At 36.0% G+C, this 18,369-nt stretch overlaps 1 protein-coding gene across 1 annotated transcript in view; it reads left to right on the top strand.

Annotated features, from left to right (window-relative positions):
• LOC140228806 (nidogen-1-like) overlaps nucleotides 1-18,369 on the top strand; it is an 87,337-nt gene that overhangs the window by 49,600 nt on the left and 19,368 nt on the right. The window contains exons 19-21 of the mRNA XM_072309083.1: nucleotides 765-894; nucleotides 1,773-1,888; nucleotides 2,598-2,722. Coding sequence (XP_072165184.1) covers nucleotides 765-894; nucleotides 1,773-1,888; nucleotides 2,598-2,719 — 368 coding nt within the window. The 3' untranslated portion in view covers nucleotides 2,720-2,722. The remainder of the gene's footprint in view (nucleotides 1-764; nucleotides 895-1,772; nucleotides 1,889-2,597; nucleotides 2,723-18,369) is intronic.

Raw genomic sequence — 18,369 nt, 5'->3', positions numbered from 1 at the left:
GGTCTCAGTTTGGAAGATGGCGGAGGGGTGAGGGTTGGGGAGAAAGAGTGGTGAGAGGAAGGGGTGGCATTGGAAGATAAACTTTGCTTGGCCTGGAATGTTGACCTTAATGGGAAAGGGTGTTTACAAAGGTCAACATTCCAGGCCAAGCAAAGTTTGTCATTTTTTCTTATCTCTAAAATAAGATGTTAGACAAAAGTTGGTCATATTGAATGCAGGCACAAAATGTGACTGAAAAAAAAAGAAGAAATTGAATTGATTCTAAGATGGATATATCCATAAAATTATACCTGAACTCAAGGTCAAAACTTAAAAATTTCATTTCTTTTATTTTCTTTCTTTTTTTTTAGCACTGCCAGTAACATTTGAGATTATGTGATCTGCCCCCATCAAGTAGGGCAGCTGTAGTGTCATCGTGTGCAGCAGTTTGATAGATATTTCAGTGCCCATGAACAGTGCTTCCCAAGTACTAAGAAGTTAAAATGCAAAGATGTAATCCTAAGAATGAGGTTGCAGATATAGGCCCTACACATAATATGTTAAATTGTTGCAGTATTCCAAGTAGACACCTACATAATTTAGAATATTTTAAATGTAAAGAGGGTTGATATGTTTTCTGCAAGTTTTGTTGCTCATAGATATGTGCATACATTCAAAAGATGTTTACATCGTAAGATTCACTACATCTCTTCATGTTAATTGTTCCCACTACAGTTCCTTCTATTTTTGATAACAGAAGCTCACTGTCTAAATTTTTATACCAGGTACCTCGAAGGTGGAGTGCATGAACTTGAACGGTGACCCACAAAGCAGGTACACTGTCTACAACAATGCACAGTATCCATTCGCAATGACCTCAATGGGTTACAACCTCTACTGGACTGCCTGGCAAATGTGAGTTATGAGATAAATCTCATTAAAATTTTCAAAAATCCTCTCAAAGCAGATTGTGGCGAAAAAGTTTGACATTGATGGACATGTTGTGTTAAATACCACTCTTTCAATGGATATGTGATTGTGTGATGTTCATACCAGAGTTTGTTTGATTTTTGTTGTGATTTTCACAGTCTGAATCCAACCTTGATGGCAAAATGAATAAAAGTCTAGTCATAAAGATGGTATTATGATAATGCTGTGATAAATTATAAGATCTTAGTGGTGGCATCATTTCAATATAACTCAGCAAAGCTATCTGATTCTCAGGTTTACTCCTCATAAACTGAATCATGACAACTCTTTCAGTAATGGATGATATTCAAATGTTCGTGATATTTTATAAAATGACTGGTTTAAACTATCTTCTTTCTCATAAATCCCTTTTTTAGAAGTCCAAAGCTACCTTTAGCATGGTTGTGAAACAACATTTTCATCCACTCTGTCTGATTCATCTTTCAAATTGTAGCATTAAATGGATTAAAGATAGTAAGGTGCACCATCTTTAGCTGTGTCTGATCTAGTCATGGCAGTTGATAAGTGTCTGACCAGAAAAGTCATTGATGGCATTTGAAGCAGAGTTCATGATTTATTTCATGAAAGAGAAAATGCAACAATCTGTTGTATTTTATATCTAAATGATTACTCAATTTCTTTGTAAAATTAGATTTTTCATATTCTACCAAAATCTCTAAGTTGTTTTTGTATTTTTGGTTGTGCATTGCATTTTTGAAAAATAAGTCGCAGAAATAGCTTAAATTGAATTACGTTGAAAAACATTTGCTCATACGACTCGTGTGTGATTGATCGATCACCTTTCCCCGTGTGCTTGTCCTCAGAAACAAGATCGAGTCCATCAACAAGAATGGTGGCCAGGAGGCAGAGACCTACTCCTTGCCAAGGGGAGGCAATGGCAAGGTCTACGGCCTTGCTGCTGTCACTGCCTGTCCTGCAGGTAAAAATCATCTCTCATTTTCTTTTTAATTGGACAGACCTTCAGTATATATCGTCGCTGGGGTGACAAGACCTTGTATCTCAAATTCTGGTGAAAATGACATTTTTGGATTAATGGTCAGATGATCAGTTAAGTGATGCCCTGTCCGAATCCTAGCTGTCTTACCACAAAAATAAAGCCATCACGGCATGTCAAAGGAAAGGATATCCAAATCGATATCGTGCTATGGTTGCCATGTTTTTGGGGGTTTTTTTTGCTCTCCTGAACATTTGACGTTTTGTAGATACGAGGTCTTGTCGCCCCAGCAATGTAATGTTCTTACCAAATGAAAAAAAAAGTTACTAATTTGTGAATCATGCTTGGACGAATTTGTATTGTATTTGATGCTTTTTCCCTCTGAATGTGTTCTGTAACATTTGTTATAACCTTTATGGAATACATGTACTTTGATTAAGGCCTAAGAAAAATAAGAGTAATATTACAAAGAAGTTTGATACGAATGAATGGCAGCAATGAATCGAAAAACAGAAAGGACAACTTCATGATTTGATTCGAGTAAATACAGATGTGGAATATGAATGTCAACTAGAATTGAATTCATCTGTCTAAAAAGAAAAAAAGCCCAACAACAACAAAACAAATGTGGAGATTTCCAACGTGTTAATTCAAAAATTTTAAAGTGATGATGTTGTTGATTTTCCTTTCTCAGGTAACAACCGCTGCGCTGCACAGAATGGTGGGTGTAGGAACCTGTGCCTGCCGACGCCGGAGACGGGATTCACATGTACCTGTCCGAACGCTCTCACATCAAATGAAATTCCCTGCAACTAATGAGTGAGTATTGCATCTTTGATTTCTCTGTCTGGATGGCCAGTTGAACTGACCAGACATTATAAATTATGATTTTTCTTAAGTAGGATAATATGCACACCAAAGCCAGGCAGACAAAGACCATTCACTGTAGCTTTTCAGTTGATAAAAGAAGTCTCTTTTCATGTTGTTGTTGTTTTTTTTTTTGTGTGTGTTTTTTTTTGAGGGGGGGGGGGAGGCTGGAAAGGGGAAAAATACAGAGGATAAGGAGTGAGCAATCCCTATTTAATGAATTAATCAAGCAAGCAAGGAAAGAAAACCGAATGAAATTCACCAACCAGATGTTCATGAATTGTTCACAATGCCATTAAAGGGACATTCCAGACGATTTTCATAATTTCACATCATGTTGTACATAAATCAACAACTCCATGTATAGATTTGTGGAATTTACTGTGGTTCTTGAGCAGAGAAACAATACTTTGAAAAACCTTAAACAAATTACACTGAACAAGGATGATGACATAGGAGGTTCACATATTTCAGAAATGTAGCAGTGTAATTCCATTACAATACCGCTTGCTTGCGAGTTCACCTGTGTATAATCTATGCATGCCTTCTTCTTTTGTTCTGCTTCCTTGAGCCCCAACTCATGCATTCTTATGGTGACTCTGCCATGTCATCATCCTTGTTCATTGCAATTTATTCTAAATTTTGAAAATATTCTTATTCTTCATCCCAATCATTACAAATTCTGAAACTCTGTCCTCAGTATAACTAATTTATAGTTGTACAAATATAAAAATCTGAAAATCATCCGGAGGTCTCCTTTAACATCACAGAAATATATCTTCATTTTGAATATTCTTGATCAGCTGCTTGAAAACCCCATCGTGGATTTTCACCAAACTTGGCAGGTAGCATCCCTAGGGGTATAGGATCTCAATTTGTTCAAATGGCACCATGCTCCCCTGGGGGGACCCCCCACCTTCCCCCCCCCCCCCAAAAAAAAAGAAGGTATCTAAAAAAATCTCTTGAACCAGAAGTGGTAAATTAATTCTGTGAGTAAGTACATTGATGACCATAGTTATCAAGTTTGTTCATGGCAGATCCACAGGTGACCCCCCCCCCCCCCCCTTGGAGCCCTAAAAGGGGGGGGGGGGGAGGGTCCAAAATGGGCCTTAATTGTACATTTTCATTTTCTTGAGATTGTATTGTCAAATTTTCAACAAACTTGGCAGGTATTGTCACTTGGGTGATAGAATATAAATATTTGTACAAATGGGCAAGTTTCCCCAGCGGGGGGTAATAAAGAATATGGTTTATGTTTTTAGTCAAAAGTATCTCATTTTCACTCTCACCAGGCTCACATAGGGTAACCACTACTGGATGACAAAAGCAAAAATTGAAAGCTTGACCAGTCTGCTTAGGTGGCATGAAGTCACTGAGACAGTTTGTACCTTTATCTTAAAGAAGTGCCAATTTAGGCATTGATGTAGTTTATTTTGAGTAAGCCTCATTATGAATAAGTGCATATAGTGAGTCAGTGTGCTTGTTTACCGTTTCAATAAAAAAAAAACAACAACAATAACGAAAAGCCAGTGGTTAAATATTCAAGGAGAGCTTCTTCCATATAAGGTTAGAGAACCCCAGTGTGTGCATTGTCATGCAGATTCCCATTCATTTGAATACCTGTCTGACTGACACTACAGGGGTCAAAGTCCCTATTGACTTGCGCACAATGGAAGTGTACCAGCAGTGGCAGAACTTTGCATATGATAGATACACGAAGGTCACTGAGGGATAGACGGGCCACGCCTACGCGCGGAGAAACCCAGTCATGTGGCCTTTTAGGTGACCATTGCAGTGGCCTTGTTTGCATTTCAAAACCACCCTTGCTCCACCCCACCCCCACCCTCCCACACACAAAATACCAACAACAGACATGGTGCATTTGGGATCTGGACATTCTCCTGAAAACTTTTCATTTGTGTCTCAGGTAAAGTAATGTTACAGAAAACGTCAGCTTTGAAACTACTTCTTACAGCATTGAAGACATCTGTTGGAAAGCCATTGCATGTGAGCTTGATGAGAGTGAAAATGAGATATCCCAGGCTTAAAACATCAAGAATATTCTTTATTTGCTTGCTTACTTGCTTAATTCGAGTGGTGTTCTCGATCCACAATGGCACTCCAAGTTTGTCTGTCCAGCATTGCGGTTTATATCTCGTTGGTGTCTAGACCAACTTTCTTTATTTGAAAAAGCAAAAACGAAACAAAGCACTAGCCTTTTCATAGATGTAAATAAAAGAATGATTTATTGTTCCCTTTAAGGTACTTTGTGTCACATTTTTAAAAATGTTCATCTTTATCTGGCCTTCAGTGAAGTTTGAGAGGCAAATTTGTATTAAATTCTCCTCAAGTCATAATATTAATGATGATCAGCAACGGGTATTTGCTCATATTTACAAAGGAAGGAAAAGCATTAATAATTGTGCTCTTGACTTACTGATTTTTTGGAATACATATGTATTCTCTCTTCTATGTTGTGATGTGTCAGAATGTCTAAAATCACAATCCTGTGTGCAGAGAGAATGTGCTTAAAGGGATGGTACAGTATTGGTGGAGCTGAGGATTTGGCTTTCAACTTTTTGTGAGATACCAAGAAACCACTTATGAAATGGTACAGAGCATACCATTCTAAGAGGAATTCAAAGATTATTTGATGAAAATCGGTTTTGGAATGGCTGCGACATCCAAAAACAAAGTAAAACAAAGCGATCATAATAAAGTGTGGGTCCCACATTTATTAGTACTGCACTTTTTTTGGTATCTCAGCCATTTCATAACCAATTTTCATCACATAAATGTTGAATTCCTCTTTGAATTACATGCTCTTTCATATTTCATAAGAGGTTTCTCATTATCTCACACAAAAATGTTAAAAACCTGAAGTCGAGTCTCAACCAAAACTATACGAGCCTTTGAATATACATGGCTCAGCATCAAAACAGAAATATCATGGAATTATTTTTAATAATATGTCAGCAGTTTATTTCATCACTAGTTAAACACTGTGTAATCCTGACAACATTTGTTAAATTGTTCCGATTCAATGTGTTCAGCTTGTTATTTATGTCTGTTAATTGTGTGCTCTCAATTAAATAATTAATCATAGTTAATTCATATCATTGGCATTTGATGTGTGTTGGATTCACTCTTAATGTCCAAGATATTTTCATACAATTGTAAGCAGGAACTGTTTCAGTTTCATTGTGATTTTAATTTCTGCATTTTTTCATGAAAATCATACATAATGGTACAGTGCTGATCGCGTTAAACTTACCTACGCGTAGAACCGCGCATCGGTAACGCGTACGCAAACACGTTTCAACGCGAACGCACCGACCGGCGGATCTCCTCCGGTTAAATTGTCTAGCGCCATCTACGGCGCCTAAGTGAAAGTATCGCGCGTAACTGCAATGCGATTTTGCGCCGCGCAAAATGTCGCATTGAAACACAATATTAATTTTGCAGTGGAACAGAAGAGAGTGATTCACTTAGTTCTTTACACTCGTAATGTTAAGATCTTTGTGAATAATTGGTGCCTTTTCTTTTCGCTCGCTTTTCAGCCTCTGAGGACGGAATTCACGGCAACAGAAAATAAGTGTCTGGTAATATAGATTGTCCGGGCTCTCAGTTACATAAATGACCTGTTGATTCGTTGTTGTTCTACATCGATTTACAGACGTTTTGCACTTGTTAATTAGCCATTCACTTTGTATATTGCTGTTCCAAACGGTCTACCGAATTTATCCTTCATTATTGATTCTCAAAGTTATGAAAACGAGGTGTCAGAACTGTTTTTATTATGTCCGTCAAGTAAATCGTTACACATCTGTATTTTTTTTTTCTAAAACGCAAACAGAAGGAAACTGACCATAGAAATGAATATATTTTACCAGTGGTAAATGAGCAAAGAAAATCGGACACATTCACGATAGAATCCCATTTTCTTTGCTCATTTTTCCGCTAATACATGTTTCCTCAAACGTTGAAACTAAATTGCGGCACCTCCTTTTCATACAAAAAAAAAAAAAGTCTGAAGGAAATAAAGCTGATCTTCTGTATCACGAAGCGAGGTAATCGCGACAAAATGATTTTTTTTTAATTTTTTTTTAACCTCGCTTCGTGAGACAGGAGATCAGCTTTATTTCCTTCAGTTTCTACCACGATGATGAACATCTTCCCGACTAAAAAAAAAAAGTCAACAATGAAAAAAAAAATAAGGCTGGTCGTAAAATGTTCTCCAAGTGAAATGATCTATCTCTTGGCTATAACTTCTTAGTTTATTAACTTAACATGACGTTGGAATTCGTTGTATTTTTGTTTTGAACGCGTTGAGTTGAAATTTATCTCGTTTTCTATTTAACAAAATGGTGTTGACGTTTATCTGATTTTTATCGTGTTACGATAATTATGCGATCAATCATTTTTTTTTATTATTATTATCTCATTGTTCTCTGTTTCCGGGTGATGTTAATTTCGAAAGGTTTATTATTCCGAGGGTTCGTTATTCCGAAACACGCAAATTGCGAATACCGATAGTTATATTCCTCAGGTCGAAAGTGGAAAAGGCTTGCTTCATTCGAACACAATTTTAGTATGTGATGGCGTTTGTTATTCCGAAGGTCGATTGTCGTTTCGTTAGTCGTTTCGTTGGAGTTTCGTTATTCTAGATTAACAAACCTTCCCTTATTTTCCGGCTAATAAATAGCCGGAATAAGCGAACCTTTGAGATAACAAGCATTCGGAAAACCTTTGAAATAACGAACATTCGGAATAACGAACTGAAAGCGAAAAAAACAATACCCGGAGAAAGCGCTGGAAGCTAACGCCTTCGAACTTCTGATGCCGGGGCAACAGCTATCCAGGAGTGCACGTTCAAACGTTTTACGCCTTCGTCTCACCTTTGTCTGGCAAAGTAGTGTTTATTTTTTTTCGTGTTTACCTCGCTTGGTGAGACAGAAGATCCGCTTTATTTCCTTCAGTTTCTACCACGATGATGAACATCTTCCCGACTAAAAAAAAAAAAAGTCAACAATGAAAAAAAAAAATAAGGCTGGTCGTAAAATGTTCTCCAAGTGAAATGATCTATCTCTTGGCTATAACTTCTTAGTTTATTAACTTAACATGACGTTGGAATTCGTTGTATTTTTGTTTTGAACGCGTTGAGTTGAAATTTATCTCGTTTTCTATTTAACAAAATGGTGTTGACGTTTATCTGATTTTTATCGTGTTACGATAATTATGCGATCAATCATTTTTTTTTATTATTATTATCTCATTGTTCTCTGTTTCCGGGTGATGTTAATTTCGAAAGGTTTATTATTCCGAGGGTTCGTTATTCCGAAACACGCAAATTGCGAATACCGATAGTTATATTCCTCAGGTCGAAAGTGGAAAAGGCTTGCTTCATTCGAACACAATTTTAGTATGTGATGGCGTTTGTTATTCCGAAGGTCGATTGTCGTTTCGTTAGTCGTTTCGTTGGAGTTTCGTTATTCTAGATTAACAAACCTTCCCTTATTTTCCGGCTAATGAATAGCCGGAATAAGCGAACCTTTGAGATAACAAGCATTCGGAAAACCTTTGAAATAACGAACATTCGGAATAACGAACTGAAAGCGAAAAAAACAATACCCGGAGAAAGCGCTGGAAGCTAACGCCTTCGAACTTCTGATGCCGGGGCAACAGCTATCCAGGAGTGCACGTTCAAACGTTTTACGCCTTCGTCTCACCTTTGTCTGGCAAAGTAGTGTTTATTTTTTTTTCGTGTTTACCTCGCTTGGTGAGACAGAAGATCCGCTTTATTTCCTTCAGTTTCTACCACGATGATGAACATCTTCCCGACTAAAAAAAAAAAGTCAACAATGAAAAAAAAAATAAGGCTGGTCGTAAAAATATTAGCCAAGTGAAATGATTTATCACTTCGCTATAACTACGTAGTTTATTAACATAATATGGCGGTGAAATTCGTTGTATTTTTGTTTTGAACACGTTGAGTTGAAATTTACATCTCGTTTTCTTTTTTCAACAAATGGTGTTGACATTTATCTGATTTTTATCGTGTTACGATAATTATGCGATCAATCATTCTTTTTTTTTTTATTATCTCATTGATCTCTGTTTCCGGATGATGTTAATTTCGAAAGATTTATTATTCCGAGGGTTCGCTATTCCGAAACACGCAAATTGCGAATACCGACAGTTACATTCCTTAGGTCGAAAGTGGAAAAGGCTTGCTTCATTCGAACACAATTTTTGTATGTGGCGTTTGTTATTCCGAAGGTCGATTGTCGTTTCGTTAGTCGTTTCGTTGGAGTTTCGTTTGTATATTAACAAACCTTCCCGTATTTTACGAACATTCGGAATAACGAACTGAAAGCGAAAAAACAATACCCGGAGAAACCGCTGAAAGCGAACGCCTTCGAACTTCTGACGCCGGGGCAGCAGCTATCCAGGAGTGCACGTTCAAATGTTTGTGGCTTTTTCTTCTTCTTCTTTTTTTTTCGTTCGTCAGATTATTTTATAAAATCTTGTTTTATTTTGTTTGGTTTGGTTTTTGTTTTGCTATTAATTTGTGATGCCATGAACAGTTGCTGTCACTGTTCCTGTTACGGCCGAACTTGTACCTGTTATTTACTGTAGCACGTAAGTTTTTTTTTACATTGTTTTTACTGTTCGAAATTTATTATTCAAATAGTAATTCTCTGTTGGTTCTGAATTCTATATTTTACTGAAACTTCATCAATTTGTGTTTGTGTTACTTGGGATACTTACTTTTTTAGTGTCATGTAGATATTTGAAATTGCACATTTCGTATATTCTGATATTTTTTCCGCCTTGATATGAAAACGCTGTTTCATTTGGGTTGCGCCCAGTCCAGCAACTGATGATTAGTTAGTGTAAACTGTAGTACTCTGTAATTATCTATTCAAATCCATTTCAAATACAGTTAAGCATAGATGTCTTTGTTATTTTGTTTTGTTTTTTCTTGTTCTAATTATGTTAACCTCCCTAAAATCAGATATGAAGAAATGCAGAACTTTTGTAGTGCTGTGAATTTTATGAATGGGAATTTATACATTCTTTACATTCAACCGTTTGATATGACTACAACGAAATTTAATTGTTTTTAACGTAATGTTCGTTTAGATATTATTCAGCTGTCAATAGAAATGTAGACATAAACTATTATTGTAATAAATTTTTATATCTCTGTTCACTGTAGCTAATTTTATGGACATTTGCGATTATTAATGTACATCTAAAAGAATTGAAATATTTCCGATTCAATTTACTTTAATAGAAAAAAAAAGTGGATTTACGTCATCATTAGCTTACTGAGTCCTCATTTGCAGAATACAAATCAAAGTTTCCAAATATTATAGAGATTAAAAGTCCATGACTTTTCTTTCAAGTGTAATTAATTTTTTACTATTTTGCTTGGTCAGGTTAGATTTATCAAAATCGGGTTGATCCCAGAGTCGAGTACTCGTGCAGCAAGCCCAAAGTGGCAGTTTATTTTCGTTATTACTTTGCGTTATTAGGAAAAAAAAACGTTCATATTCTCACCGTTTCTCTTTCATTTATCTTCCAGGCTTTGGTGTCCACGTTCGAGACCCTCACTCGATATACTTACTGACACTGGCACAACCGTCTGCTACACTTTATGGCATGCGCAACAACAAGAATTCCACGCTTGTTTTTTTATGGAGTTTTCAAAACAGAGAGGGGAACGTTCCGGCCAGCGGGTCTGTGAACAACGGAAACCAATAGAGCATACACACCCAATCTCATACAAATACTTTCAATTGTCGACACCTTTTGTTCAAAGCTATTTTGTGTAAATGATGTCATGAAAACAAGGACATGGGTGCAGCAGTTTTACAACTTTTATCGGAGTATTCTATTGGGTTTAGTATTATCATTATTACTATTCACTTGTTCTCAAACCCTGTGTCGCTGAAAGTCCCCGTCCTGGTTCAGAAAACCAAATTACCTTGGTGTCTTTCTGGGTTTTTTTTTTTTTTTTTTTTTTTTTTTTTTTTTGGACAGACTGTATTTTTTTTTGTGTGCATATTTTCTTCTGGTGAATGTCTGTTAATGTATGCACAGTATGTCTAAGTGGTCATTTTTAGAAGAAAACCAACTGTCCATTCTGGTAGTGGTGATGTATTATTTTTCTCCTCTAAGCTGAAAATGTGTGATAAACAACTTTTACCTATTTCTATTGACCACAATACAATTGTATCTATGTTTCCTGTCAGAGTCCTACATTTTCCGAGATGAAATAGTGAATATTTAGTTTCTATTATGTGTTTCGATTGTTTTGTCCCTAGTCAAGTAAGTCCTTTTCGAATTTGTAACCTTTCCACATTTTGCTAAGCCTATACATTAGAAATTCAAGAACAATTAGAATGGCTATACGAATCCTCATGCAGCTGAAAAAGCGTTGATAATATACCGCTTGAATCACTGAATACTCTTCGTATTGTTTTAGCTTTTTTGATATTCAATTGCTCTATGAAATTTTATTTAAAAAATCATGGCTAAAGTATTCATGTATACATCTCGTATGACAGCCTGCCGTACGCGTTTATTATTAAGTTCCATGCAATCCTTTGCGTTGTTAGATATGCTTATTGCAACTAGGCGTTTATCATCAGCAGACGGGTGAACATGAAATTACGGTCATGACTATATTCTCATATATTGCATTTTATACGTACCGGTAAAGGTATATGTTACAACTGTAGCCCTATATAAAACGGAGACTACGTACTCTGGGATACCAAGTATTTTTCTTTAAGCTGATCATAAAGTTATGCACAACTTCCGAATGACAGAATTTGAAGTGGTTAATGTTTGAGGTTCTTCCCGACGTTTTGACAAAGTGAATGAGGCATAATCCTATGACTGCGTTATGAATGATTTTGTTTCAATGCTTATTTGTCACTCCTTCCATTTAACTGGTTTCTTTAGACAGTACTGATTTCAACTGACATCTGCATATTTCCAGCTTCCATGATATGATTAAGAGTGATTGAGAAATCATTATCGGTGTAACATGATAGATACATGTATTCGTAAAATCATATCTTTCTCTTTTCTAACAAGAGTAGGTCTTATACGGTCATGTACATCGACATTGTCGGTTAAGAGAAGAAAAAGAAGTATGTCGTTTTTATAATTTGATATTATTACACAGTGTAACCATGATATCATGTAATGTGTATGATGATAATAAATGGTTACAGAGTGAACATTTTCAGTACGATGATAATAGAATGTGCACTTATAATTAGTTTTCTCTGTTATTGTGATATGCATAACACTTCTTTCATAACATAAATTACAATCAGATTGTACTTACATGTATGATCATATTCAAATCCTTTTTTTTTTTAAATTTGGATGAAAGTGTCCATATTTAAACTGAAACATAAGTCAACATAAAGTGATAATAAAATAATGTACCTCGTATACATAATGATATTTTAAGCATTTCATTTAATGGCGCTGTGTATTCTACGTCACATTAGTACCAATATGATGTTTTGACGAGTCCATCCCCAGGTACTGATAATAATATCTAAGGATTCCTGGAAAGTCCAAAGCAGGGTAGCGACGTGAAAATAAATCATGGATGGTAGTGTTTATTATTATGTTGACAATTTTAGATTGGTCTAAACGTAACATTAGATATCACCTACGAATCTTGTATTGGTTCTTTATGCATTTCAGACGCATGCATTCTCGCTGTAATCATCAAAACGAAGTGAATTAATGCGTATATTTGGATTACAACCAAGACAAAGTGTGCATAAACATGAACAAACATGCTTCATTATAGTGCAAGACGGATTCGGCCTATCTGTGCCTTGCGTGATTTCTAAGTTCCTAAGTTCCATTATGATTCTATCGGCCTATGTATGTTTTTTCCCCACTATTGTATATAACGATCGTGAAAAAATATATCGTATGACGTTAAATAAAAAAACCAAAAACGTCTGCATTGAATAAACGTCCACTTGTGTTTAGATATGTGCGTGAAGTCCGTATATTCGCATCATAACCAGAAAAGGTAATAAAGAATGCATATATTTCCGTTGTAACCACCACAGTTTGAATGGATAATGTGAATAAATGCTCAACTGAGTGTGAAACACCTACGATGTCTAAAGTGTTCATGAACTCCATCACGATTATGTAGGCAAATATTACTATTAAGACGATCATGAAAGTTCTATTGTTTGCACGTTTTATAGGTTACAAACTGTATTCTGTTCGTCGAAGAACCACCCACTTTTGTTAGAACGTACGTAAAACGCATACATTCGCATTGTAACCATCAAAGGTATCGAATGAACGCGTATAAAATGCGTGATAAACACCAAAACGTGTGGATACACATGCTCAATAGAACTGACATCGCAGTTATAGTAACAGGGATGGGAAGTGTCTCTGATTCAGTAATAAATGAGTGAGGGATAATTGCCAGCTATTTGAGTAGATTTGTAAACACTATAAAGCATTAGTTGCTAACCTTAATATAACACTATACATGTACCAATGAAAATGGCTCTTATACGCACTGTATAGAAGGAAAAAAAAAGCAGCTCGCCATCGTTATGTAGTGGGAGATTTTGAAGCATTTTAAAGGCTCACATAATCCTAATAATCTTGTAAACATTAATGTGACCCTTTATACTCTCTACAGAATCATGAAAGATCTGTAGTACGCGTAATTGATTATCTGCAAATCGAATAACCGCCCTCTTCTGTTTAGATGTACGCAGAACGCGTACATTCGCATTATTTCCAGTAAAGGTATCGAATGCACCAATATGCTTATTAACCACCAAAACGTGTGAATTAACATACATTGTACTCGCCAGAAATTACATCGCAGTAGTACAGAAATGGGAAGTATCCCTAATATAGTAGTAAACGTGATTGAAAGATTATTGCCATCTATACAATGAGTGAATTTGTCAACAATATAACGCATTATTTGCTAACTTCTATCAAAGGCCACAACATCTCCCTCCCTTCCTTAACACACACAAGAACGTTCCGGTCCCTAAATAAGCTACCTCTGGAATAATTTTTGCTGAGCGAAATATGATTGTGTGAAGATTGATGCTCAGAATAGGCCACTGAAAGACATTAATGATGCAATAATTTCTTGATAACATCTGTTTTTCTACCACTTTGAATGGAAACTGCCGGTGCAGAATCCTTTCGTAATGGAATATACACTTCAAAAAGCGGACATACGGCTTACAGCAGCAGAAGATATTGAATATAATCATATTTATGTCTCTTATAACCACTAGAAAGCCTGCTTGTGTTCTGATAAATATACATATACCAATGTGAATAAACCTGGTCAGCAGTGAATAATAGACCTAGTAGACCTCCCTGTACCTGGCTTGATGTCTTAAATGTTTACACTATCCATTGCGATATCATGAGCTTTTGTAGTGTCTAAAAATCGTGAAAGATCTATAGTACGCACGATAGATTATTATTAAATTTTTGTGCATCGAATAACCACCCTCTTGTGTTTAATGTATAGAACGCGTATGTTTGCAATATTGCAAGTAACGGTATCGAATGAACGCATGAATATGCGTAATAATCATCAAAACGTGTAGATACACATGCTCGATAGAAATGACATCGCCGAAGTAACAGGAATTTAAAGTGTCCCTGATCCAGTAATAAATGATTGAAATATATCTATTAGAGTGCATTATTGTCAACACTATAAAGCATTTTTGGTAACTAAAAACATATAGGCCACATACATCCCCCGCCCCCTCTCCCGCCCCAACCTTAACACGGACAAGAGCGTTTCGGTCCCTATGTAGAATAAAATACACGTGCTTCTGGAATATTTTTTTGCTGAGCGAATTATGATTTTATGGAGATTGATGCTAAGAATGGGCCATCCAGAAAAATGTGGCAATACTTCCTTGATGACATCTGTTTTTGTACCACTTTGAATTGGAAACTGCCGGCCAGAAACTTTTCGTAATGGAATACTCGTATATTCATTTCAAAAGGCAGACATTCGGTTTACAACAGCAAAAGACAATGAATAAAAAATGCGTTATGCTTCTCTTATAAAACCGCTAGAAAGCCTGTTTGTGTTCGAATGTATATACTGATGTAAATAAACCTGGTCAACAGGGAATGATAGACCTACTGAACCTATCTGTATCTGGCTTGATATCTTAAATGTTTACATGATTCATTAGGATAATGTGAGCTTTTATAGTCTCTAGAAAATCGCGAAAGATTGTGCATCATAGATGATTGTGCATCAAAAAATAATGATAATAATAACCGCCCTCTTGTGTCTAAATACATGTAAACACAGAACGTGTCGATTCGCATTATTGCAAGTAAAGGTATCAAATGAATGCATAAATATGCGTACAAGTAGTTACAACCACAACGTGTAGATACACATGATCAATAGAAATGACATCGCCGAATTTACAGGAATGGAAAATGTCCCTGGATCATTAATAAATGATTGAAATATAATTGCCATCTATTAGAGTGAATTTGTCAACACTAAAAACCATAATTTGGTAACTTGACTCATATAGGCCATAATTTTATTATATTTTGCTGGTGTAAAGGATTAGGGTTAGGGCTAGGGCTAGGGTTAGGATTAGAAAGATTAATGTGGTAAATCCCTTTTGTAATGGAATACTTGCATATTCATTTCAAAAGGCAGACATTCGGTGTGCAACAGCAAAAGACAATGAATAAATGCGTATATGCTTCTCTTATAAAACCGCTAGAAAGCCTGTTTGTGTTCGGATGTAAAAACCTTGTCAACAGGGAATGATAGACCTGATCTGTATCTGGCTTGACATCTTAAATGTTTACATGATTCATTAGCATAATGTGAGCTTTTGTAGTCTCTAAAAAATCGCGAAACATCTATAGTACGCACGATAGATGATTAATTTTGTGCATAAAAAAAAATAACCGCCCTCTTGTGTCTATACAATATGTAAACACAGAACGCGTCGATTCGCATTATCGCAAGTTAGTAAAGGTATGAACGCATTAATATGCGTAGCTACAATCACAACGTGTAGATACACATGATCAATAGAAATGACATCGCCGAAGTTACAGAAATGGAAAATGTCCCTGGATCAGTAATAAATGACTGAAATATAATTGCCATCTATTAAAGTGAATTTGTCACCACTAAAAAGCATTTTATTTTGTTGTTGTAAAGGATTAGGGTTAGGGCTAGGGTTAGGGTTAGGGTTAGGGTTAGAAAGATATTAATGTGGCTAATCCCTTTCTAATGGAATACTTGCATATTCATTTCAAAAGGCAGACATTCGGTGTGCAACAGCAAAAGACAATGAATAAATGCGTATATGCTTCTCTTATAAAACCGCTAGAAAGCCTGTTTGTGTTCGGATGTATATACCGATGTAAATAAACCTGGTCAACAGGGAATGATAGACCTACTGGACCTATCTGTATCTGGCTTGATGTCTTAAATGTTTACATGATTCATTAGGATAATGTTAGCTTTTATAGTCTAAAAAAATCGTAAAAGACCTTAGTACGCACAATAGATTATTTTGTGCACCAAAAAAAAAAAAAAAAAAAAAAAAACTAAAAAAAAACCGCCCTCCTGAGTTTAAATACATGTATACGTAATACTATAGAACGCGTAGATTCGCATTATTGCAAGTAAAAGTATCGAATGAACGCATATTTTATGCGTAATAACCACCAAACGTGTAGGTACACATGCTCAATAGAAATGACATCGCCGAAGTAACAGGAATGGGAAGTGTCCCTGGGCGAGGCGGCGGGGGGGGGGGGGGGGGAGGGGGGGGGGGTTATGTGGCCTATATAGTTACCAAAAATGCTTTATAGTGTTGACTGTAACTCACTCTAAAGCATATGCGCATTTATTATCTTTTGCTGTTGAAAATGGTTAGGGTTAAGGGTTAGGGTTAGGGTTAGAAAGAAATTAATGTGGCAGATCCCTTTTGTAATGGAATACTTGCATATTCATTTCAAAACGCAGACATTCGATGTACAACAGCAAAAGACAATGGATAAATGCATGTATGCTTCTCTTATAAAACCGCTAGAAAGCCTGTTTGTGTTCGGATGTATATACTGATGTAAATCTGGTCAACAGGGAATGATAGACCTACTGGACCTATCTGTATCTGGCTTGACATCTTAAATGTTTATATGATTCATTAGGATAATGTGAGCTTTTGTAGTCTCTAAAAAATCGCGAAACATCTATAGTACGCACGATAGATGATTAATTTTGTGCATAAAAAAAAAATAACCGCCCTCTTGTGTCTATACAAAACACAGAACGCGTCGATTCGCATTATCGCAAGTTAGTAAAGGTATGAACGCATTAATATGCGTAGCTACAATCACAACGTGTAGATACACATGATCAATAGAAATGACATCGCCGAAGTTACAGAAATGGAAAATGTCCCTGGATCAGTAATAAATGACTGAAATATAATTGCCATCTATTAAAGTGAATTTGTCAACACTAAAAAGCATTTTATTTTGCTGTTGTAAAGGATTAGGGTTAGGGTTAGGGTTAGGGTTAGGGTTAGAAAGAAATTAATGTGGCAGATCCCTTTTGTAATGGAATACTTGCATATTCATTTCAAAACGCAGACATTCGATGTACAACAGCAAAAGACAATGGATAAATGCGTGTATGCTTCTCTTATAAAACCGCTAGAAAGCCTGTTTGTGTTCGGATGTATATACTGATGTAAATCTGGTCAACAGGGAATGATAGACCTATCCTGGACCTATCTGTATCTGGCTTGACATCTTAAATGTGTACATGATTCATTAGCATAATGTGAGCTTTTGTAGTCTCTAAAAAATCGCGAAACATCTATAGTACGCACGATAGATGATTAATTTTGTGCATAAAAAAAATAACCGCCCTCTTGTGTCTATACAATATGTAAACACAGAACGCGTCGATTCGCATTATCGCAAGTTAGTAAAGGTATGAACGCATTAATATGCGTAGCTACAATCACAACGTGTAGATACACATGATCAATAGAAATGACATCGCCGAAGTTACAGAAATGGAAAATGTCCCTGGATCAGTAATAAATGACTGAAATATAATTGCCATCTATTAAAGTGAATTTGTCAACACTAAAAAGCATTTTATTTTGCTGTTGTAAAGGATTAGGGTTAGGGCTAGGGTTAGGGTTAGAAAGATATTAATGTGGCTAATCCCTTTTCTAATGGAATACTTGCATATTCATTTCAAAAGGCAGACATTCGGTGTGCAACAGCAAAAGACAATGAATAAATGCGTATATGCTTCTCTTATAAAACCGCTAGAAAGCCTGTTTGTGTTCGGATGTATATACCGATGTAAATAAACCTGGTCAACAGGGAATGATAGACCTACTGCACCTATCTGTATCTGGCTTGATGTCTTAAATGTTTACATGATTCATTAGGATAATGTTAGCTTTTATAGTCTCAAAAAATCGTAAAAGACCTTAGTACGCACAATAGATTATTTTGTGCACCAA

The sequence above is a fragment of the Diadema setosum genome, chromosome 1 (genome assembly GCF_964275005.1).
Source record: "Diadema setosum chromosome 1, eeDiaSeto1, whole genome shotgun sequence".
Taxonomy (NCBI): domain Eukaryota; kingdom Metazoa; phylum Echinodermata; class Echinoidea; order Diadematoida; family Diadematidae; genus Diadema; species Diadema setosum.
This window is presented reverse-complemented; position numbering and strand designations above follow the sequence as displayed.